The following is an 8,797-nucleotide window of genomic DNA, read 5'->3' as shown; positions in this document are numbered from 1 at the left end:
TTGCAGATAGTCATCGGGGTACTTGCCCCTCAACTAGAAGGTTAGTCACCGGGTTAGCCATCTTTATTGGCAAATCTCTCATCTCACGAAAGTAAAAAAAGCATACAACTATTTCACATTTCAGTTCAAATGCCGAATATCGTGCACTCGCCAATCTCACATGAGAAGTCCAATGATTACTGTACTACCTCTTTAAGGACTTTCACATTGATTTTTCAAGACCCACTTCTCTCTATTGTGACGACAGATTTGTCATTTACTTGCCACAATCCAATGTTTCACGAGTGCTCCAAACACACCGAGATCGATTGTCACATCATCAAAGAAAAACTGGAATCACGACTCATCAAACTCTTCCCAATTCCATATTCGGCCCAAAATACTAATGTCTTAACTAAGTCTAGGCATGACAATGGGGCGGGTCGGAAACGAGTTCGGGTATCCTCGCTCCGCCACCATCTATTTCGTAAAATCAGTTTTTTTAATAAAAATATTTACTTTTTCAAAAATTAAATTACATTATAAATAACAAAATAAAACAATCTCAAAAAATTTCATGCATACATTTCAAATATTTCAAATATTTCAAATAATAAATACAAATCAAATTATTAAAACATCAGCCACATATTTAATAATATAAATTATGAGATATAAATAATAATGTACATATTAAAATAAATGGGGCGGATTTTCCCCATTATCCGACCCATTCCCATATTTTATAATCGGGAAAAACCCAAACCCAAACTCAAACTCAGTTAAAGCGGATTTTCCCTGTCAACTTCGAAGCGAGTTCGGATGGGTACTCATAAGTCTGGGTTTTATTGCCATGCCTAACTAAACCTCTACCTACTCGATCTTTTTCTTCTTTTTTGGCCAAACTTAGACTTGTTTTCATTCATGGTCCATTGTTTCCATTCATGGTCCAACTTGTGAGGCCGTATTATATAATACTAATTAATCTTAGTTACTTATTTAATTTTAATTAGTTATTTCTTATGCCTTTTATAGGAATGTTAGTTGCTCTTGCTCCTTTGGTGTATAAATACAACTCCAAATGATTGTACATTTCAATCTTTGAATAATAATAATGTGTAATTTCCCTCTTATGCAATTCCAATACACAGCAATATATCAAATATCCAATTCAATGTGTCAAACATGCCCTAACGTTAACCACATGGTCTAACATGCCCTAAACATGTTTGGCTTGAATGTGAGGAGCCCCAACTAAGCCTTTTTTTATTTTACATATCTGTTCTCAAAATGAGTGCAACAAGATGAAATTCCTAGTGGTATTAAATATCTCAAGTTCTTGAAATTCGCCAGACAGTGGAAAATCAACAGTCAAACATATTGCTAAATACACCACTGAATGAGTTTTTCGATCATAATAGTATATATGCTTTAATGGATGGAGAAAACAAGTGGAAAAAGTTGCATGGTTGAAGATAAGGTCTAATATGTAAGAAACTTACAAGATTGTTGTACATATATATATTTAAGACTTACTCAGCACAAACTTGCTTTTAAAACATTATTTTGCTGTTATGTTTTACAAATTGGGATCTACCAATGTTTTCCTGTGATGAATTTTCAGTGGATGAAGTGCAGATGATACTTGTAGTACAAGCTAGGTCATGCTCCTTCTCTTGGCAAGTTTTGAGTTCCCAATCCAAGTAAGTCATTCTTGTGGCCCTGAATGCAAACAATCCAAACTATAATCAGCTCACTAATTCACATATAACTTTGGACAAGACGTTAAGCTTATGATTATACATTAGTGATATAAGTCGGAAAGAATCTAATTTAAATTCTGTGTGAAATTAATTTTTTTTTGTTTGATTTATTTTATTTACACAATTCATGTTATTTAATTTCGTTCGGAAATTAATTCTGAGGTGATTTCAACTCTTTTGAGATGCATATTCTTCTAAAGTTCACTAATATTTAAAGAGTATATGACATCTATAGGAAGTCTTCAAGAAGGTTGAAAGTTGAAAGTTGAAACTGATGTAATTTTTTTGAATATTATTGTAAAAATAGATGACTGGGTATTATACAAAACATGATATGGCTTATAATTACTAAATAATTGTAGATTGTTCAAATAATATCTAGAATTATAATTTTACATATAGCCTAAAAACTCACATGAAAATGTAAATAATACACTATCAAACAAAATGCTATTTTACTTCAAAAAAGAAAAACTATTTAATATGTTATGTAATATTTTGTGTTTCACAATATTATACTTTCTTTCCTATAATAAACTAGTAAATATTATGTAATATAATTATTATACATATATATATATATATATATATATATATATATATATATATATATATATATATATATATATATATATATATATATATATAATTGAAACAACTAAAAACCTCATGAATATAACTATTAAGAACGAGAATTCGAAAGAATACTCCAATTCCTTTGAATTTAGTATTGATATTTTTATTTAATAAAACATGTATATTTAATGTCATGTTTTAATATTATTTTATTTTAAAATAAATTAAAATTTTAAATTTATTTATATTAAAAATATTGGTACCTCAGGTTAGGCTTTGCCAACCTAAGTATGACCTGTTAAAAATATCAAAGCTTAAGTCTGATATGTAATCTGTTTAGGGGTGGTTGGATATGTCTGTTTTACCCGCACTTTTTTATAGGACGAACCAAGGTTTTAAGCTCGCAATCTCTAATATGCTCGTTCCGCCCGACTCTGTTTTTTTGAGGATTTTGCAGGCATGGACATTTATATGAAAATTTACATTTTTAGGCTTAAAAGGTGCAAAGTTTGCGAAAATTTTCCGCCCCACCCTCACTTTTTAAAGGGGCAGACAAAGGTTTTAAGTTCGCACCCTCAACTATGTTTACTCCGCCTGCCCTGATTTTTAACGGACTTTTATAGGACGGGCCTAAACGGGACGTGCATGCCTGTTTGCCATCCTAAATCTGTTATAGGCTTATTTTTTAAATTTGAGTTTGAACTTTTCGATGGGTATATAAATATGCAAATAAAACATTCAATTACTGTTTATATAAATTAAAAAGCTTAAAATATTTTTGTATTGACTTATTTGAGCTTATTTAGTAGGAGAATTTTTATGAGATTATTTGTTTAGGAAAACTTATAAAATCAACTTATGATATTGTTAGTAAGGTGTATTCAACTTATTTTTATTAGTTCTTCAACATAATTAGGTTTTAATTTTGTATTCAAAATACAATATATTATAATACTACTAATAATAATAATAAAATAATAATAATAATAATAATATAAATTATGCATATTTATTTAAATGTTAAAAAGTTTTTTTATAGTATAAAATCTAACATTTTTAACTAAATAAACTTGTTAAAAAATCTATAAATCTTTTCTGTTTAAAAAAAGTCAGCGTGACTTTAACTTGTGTAAACTAAAGCTTAGACCTCTATTATCTATCTTGAGTTATTCCTATCTCTACCTATACCTAACCGAGTATGAAAGAATTTACCAAAATTGAAAAACAATGGAGAAAAAAAAATCAATAAAATCAACATCCAATTCACACAAGCAATAGATTAGCAAAATACCAGAGTTGTGCGTGTGTGATCTAGCGATGAAACGTTTGGGTTCTGAAACTGTGCTTCTCTCTATGTCTCATGTTCGAAATCCACTAGATTCAAATTAATTATTAAAAAAAAAATCAACATTCAATTCACACAAACAATAGCTTAGCAAAATAAGATAACTCAAAAAAGAGGAATCATCTCTTAAGAGGAGAAGTTATATATATAGTAAATAAGAAAAAAAAAAGCTAGGGTAGACTAAAAAAAATACAAGAACAGAATCAGATGTACAAGAAATACCAAACAAAAAATAAAAAGACGAAAACAAAAAATGGACAAGTTAGATTTGGATCGAAAGAGACCATCATTTACATAAGGGAATCTCTAAGACATTGCTAAGAACTCTCGATCTGTTCTCATGTATCTTTTAATAATTTAAATTTTTTCATTCATGTTCGTGATTTATTTTTCTGTTCTATTTGCAACTGTGTTATTTGGACACAATATTTTTACATAATTTATTTTTAAGTGAGGATATTAAACCTAATGTGAGAGAACACACAAATCAGAAGAAAAAGTAAATTTTGAATTGTACATCACATAATATATAGTGTTTGTGTTTAGATTAAATCTATGTCCAAAAAAGTATTTCTCTTGGACTTAGTTCAATATTTTTTTCTTGTAAATACATAATTACGTTTTATTCATAAAAGTGAAATACACATGTAGGCACTAGACATCAAAGATAGTTATATTTATTATTTTATTATAAACAACAATTTTCTTCCCATATATTAAAAAAATAGGTGATAAATTTAATGAGATCATATTGTCCGTAGATCTTTTAATAAACCATTTGCATTCTAGCATTAGCTCTTTATCTTTCTAGACAAATTAGTACTTTAAATAAAAGGTATATTTGAGAATAAATAAATATTAATGCTCTCAATATTTTATAAAAAAAATAAATCGATCTAAAAATATTTTTACTAAGTGATAATATAAAATTAATTTACAGTGACAATACATTATCTTTAATCTCATAAATTTATATTTATATACAACTTTAAAAACGAGATTATAATTAGAAATAGATTGAATATTCACTTTTTTTAAAGACACAATAGTGTCAATAATAAAGGTAATAAATCCACATGATTCGATAATTGTCACAAAATATATCAAAAGCTACACCAACAAAATCAAAAAACAAAACAAAAATGAAGAAGAAAGAACTACAAGGCTAAACAACAAATAAGAGACAGTAAGATAAACTCCAGAACAACAACCCTGAACTACACTTTACTAGAGAAACAAGTTAGAACTCAGCCCAGTTAGACCATCAATACTAAATCAAAAATCATAAAAAGAGAATCACAAAGAAGCATAAGCACTCTCAAATTGGCCGAAATCTCAATCAGATATTGATTCATCCAAAGGACAAAGTTCTTAAGTCATTCATTGAAGATTCAAGAGTTTTCCACTAATATACCAAAATTCATTTCGACGCCAAAAGGATATTGTTCTCCACAACGTCTTTCACATTCACTGAAGAACCATAAAACAAAATCTCATTTTGGGCTATTCAAATTGGCCAAACCACGACAATATCAGATTATATAAAAACCTTTCCTAGATATCGGCTTACCACCTACAAAAAGAAAACACTCAAAGAGAAGACTAGGATTCTTATGAAGAACTACCTGTCTTCCCAACCAATTGAAAATCCCGTAGAAGACAATATTAACTAAGTCATAAGTGACAAAAAAAAATGAGACACTGACTCAAGTGTGTCTAGATAATTTATTTCCAAACCTTACTAAACATCTTCTAAAAAGAGATATAAATTCAACATTCCACCAATTTTTTGCCGATGCGGAACACTTGTACCTAACAATCTATCCCACAAGTATGAGTCCATCACATCCTATAACAAGATTCAATGTCGGATCCAACTCTCGCTCATCCATCAAACAGAACCACGATTTCGATACCACTTTTTGTTAGGGAGTCCAAAAAAATCAGGAGCACCAACGGATGCCCATTGCTCAAGGACCACAAGAGAGGGAGATGTCACATCTCCACCAAAAATCTTAAGACATTAAATATATGAATCTTCTTTATTATTAATCCAACATCTACCATTTCATAATCGATGTGGGACTTAATCACTCATGCTTGCCCCAATATAATCATGTAAAGAGTGCCTAAACAGAAGAGGAAAGTGCTCTAAGACATCTCTATAGAGATTCCATTAGGTTTGTTAAGCCACAATAATATTGAAACCATGGTTTTAAATTGCGGTACGCAACCGCAATTGCACCCGCAATATTGCGGATGCGGTTGCCTCCGCAACCGCATCGGACCGCAATTGCGGTGTGATTTTGAAATCTCGCCTCCGGATGTATTAGGAACCTTATCGGACAATTTTAATCATGTTTTTTTAAATATTTTCTTCAAAAGTCAATATATTAGAATTCTAAAACTCAATTTACTTCTTATATAAAGAAAAAACATAACATTAAGTGTTTTTTAATATAATATTTCAAACACTTCCTTTTAAAAATTCACGCTGCAACGGCCGCAATGCACATCGCAACAAGCGCAATAACCGCAATCGCAACATCCGCAACCGCAACCGCATCCGCAGCCGCAATTTAAGACCATGATTCAAACCATCATTTAGACACAATAATAGGATCCAAACTTTTCACAACCCACCTACTATTCAATCGAAACAAAGTGAACACTCATCTTAAAGCAAAACATCTACAAAATCCCTCTAGTCTTAAGGTTATAGGGGAGACAATATTTTTGAAGAGACATTGTTGACAAGTCTAATGATCAACCGAAAGGTGGAGCCATATCATCCGTTTGGATTATTGTCTTTTCTATCATGATCATTGTCATTTCGTTATATGAATGATGTGCAAATATGTGGATTGTATATCTTAAGGTTGTAGGCTAGTGCCCATCAATGGATATTGACTTTCTAAATTTATGGACACAATTAAGTTGAAGAACTTAGTGAGCGACAATAATGGAGAGGCTTACCGACACATTAAAATAAATTAATTTAAACAAACCAATTAATTAATAGTTTATGTGATTTTATAGTTTCAATCCTCTTTGTACCAAAAATAAAGTTGTTAGATTATATATATACAAACATTGAATACCTATAGAAACAAAACGTTTGTGAGGATAGAATAGGGACAAATCAAAACCAACTAACTTTTCCACCTTGTCTCTAATGTGGTACAAATGGTCTTAAAGAAGCACTGAGTTAGTATTATATATTTGTTTATTTAGAAAATAAACAAATAAATCCAAAGTACATTTTAGATTCTACGTAAGTTTGTATATCAAAATCACATGCAACGTATATGGATTATATATCAAAGTCACATGACCATAGGGAGCACAAGAAATCTTGCAGAATCAGAAATAGGCCCAAAATTGGCATAAAGTTTGCACCTGAGGGAGTATTTAATTAGGAAATATAATTATGTCTTGAATGATAGGAGAGAGAAAGAAAAGGGAAGAGAGAATGAGTATGCAAAAGAAAAAGTATATATCCTCTGTTAAATTTTATTCTTACATTTTTTAATCAATAAATTATTCTATACACCAATAAGTTATATTTCTTAATTAACAATGCAAATTTAGGGTTTGTATTCTGCTGCTAGGGTTTTGTATTCTCAGTATAATATTTTTTACCCTAAAGTCAAAAATGGCTTCCAAATTTTCAACCATTTCTTGTCAAAAACTATACAAATATGTCGGCAAATCTAAACTCAATTGCAGAAACAAATATTATTAAGTTGAATGTCATCAACATAGTTGAGATCCTGATCCTTAAGATTATGTGTGAATTTTTAGTGGTTATTAACAGTAAAAAAAATACATAAAAATATTAATTAATTTGATATGAAAAACTTACTATGAATCTCAAGAAGCTAGCTGCTTGAAGGACTTAGAAGAATTATTATGAGTACCCTTAACTTGACTCCTCTTCTTCTTTTTCTTTGTATAAGGAATCCCTCTAGCTTTGGATTGACACTCCTTAACTTCCCGAAGATAAACCCGAATAGCTCCGGTTCCGAACGGATTATTCTCCGGTGAACCACCATGTTCTTCGTACGCGGCTCTAAGCCGTCCGATGAGTGCATCGAGGCTCCCCCAAGCTTGTCTCAACGGACAAGTGCACGGCGCGGGCGGATCGGGTTGTCCGAAAAAGATGCAACCGTGTAAGTGAACCTTAGTCTTTCCAAATTGATCTAAGTAACGGAGAAACTCAAGTACATGGTTGAAGTTGCACTGAGACAAAGAAACTGGTGGTGTTTGGTTTCTTAGGTATTGTCCAAACGTGTTCCAGTCTCGTTTCTTTTGTGATTCGTAGCGGCTTAAAGGAGCGACCGCCGATGGCTGATCGGTGGTGGCATCGGGTCTTGAGGACGAGGAGGAGGCTTGAACGGTGTCGTTTTGCAATGAGATGGACATGGTGAGTGAATAGTGTATGGTTGATTATTTTATTGGGAGTGTGTGTGAGAGAGATGAGGGTGAGGAGGAATTAATAGATGTTTGTGGGAAGGAGAGGTATAATGGAGGTGGTGAAAGAATTTGTGAGTGTAGTGGAGAAAGATGAAAATAACATCTATTGGTCTTTTGAGAGGACATGTCATGGGCCCTATGTGTAGGTGCTTTTGTTCCCCTTTTCAAATTCTCTCTCATTTTTGTATTTTTCACTTTTTACCTATATTGTTACAATTATTTGTGATACTAATAGTGGTTTATTTTAATTTTAGATTTCAAATGTTTTAAAAGCAATGTTATAAAAATTGGTTCGACCATTTATTCGATTCACTAAAATCACATAGTTAGAGGATTGATGGTTGAATGGTATGATTGACTTGACTATACTAAAAGTTGGATAAATAAATTCTAATTTAAATTAAGACTAATGATGTGGATAACTCACACCTATGAAAAAGATTTTTGAAATTTAAGTGTGAGTGACTAAAATTTCACATAGATTAAGGATTAAGAACGGAGGAAATGTTTAATATATAAGAGAAAATATTCATATCTATAATGTTTTAAAATATTGGATAAATATATAATGTTAAAGGCTGTTAAATCTTAAATATTTGACTTATTAATAGACAGTTTGGTCGTTCTCCAGACCTCTCAATATTCATAATAACAAAAT

The 8,797-nt window shown here is 30.9% G+C and overlaps 1 protein-coding gene across 1 annotated transcript; it reads right to left on the bottom strand.

Moving 5' to 3' along the window:
* Window positions 1-1,358: 1,358 nt before the first annotated feature.
* On the bottom strand, window positions 1,359-8,231 carry LOC131627742 (protein LIGHT-DEPENDENT SHORT HYPOCOTYLS 10-like). The gene is made up of 2 exons (XM_058898596.1): window positions 7,529-8,231; window positions 1,359-1,701 (listed from the first exon to the last, which is right to left on the bottom strand). The coding sequence occupies exon 1, from the start codon at window positions 8,086-8,088 to the stop codon at window positions 7,537-7,539; it is 552 nt and encodes a 183-aa protein (XP_058754579.1). The 5' UTR covers window positions 8,089-8,231; the 3' UTR covers window positions 1,359-1,701; window positions 7,529-7,536.
* Between the last annotated feature and the right edge of the window lie 566 nt (window positions 8,232-8,797).

This window comes from Vicia villosa, unplaced genomic scaffold (assembly GCF_029867415.1).
Source record: "Vicia villosa cultivar HV-30 ecotype Madison, WI unplaced genomic scaffold, Vvil1.0 ctg.000399F_1_1, whole genome shotgun sequence".
In the NCBI taxonomy this organism is placed as follows: Eukaryota; Viridiplantae; Streptophyta; class Magnoliopsida; order Fabales; family Fabaceae; genus Vicia; species Vicia villosa.
Note: the sequence above shows the minus strand (reverse complement) of the source record. Positions and strands in the feature narration are given on the sequence as shown.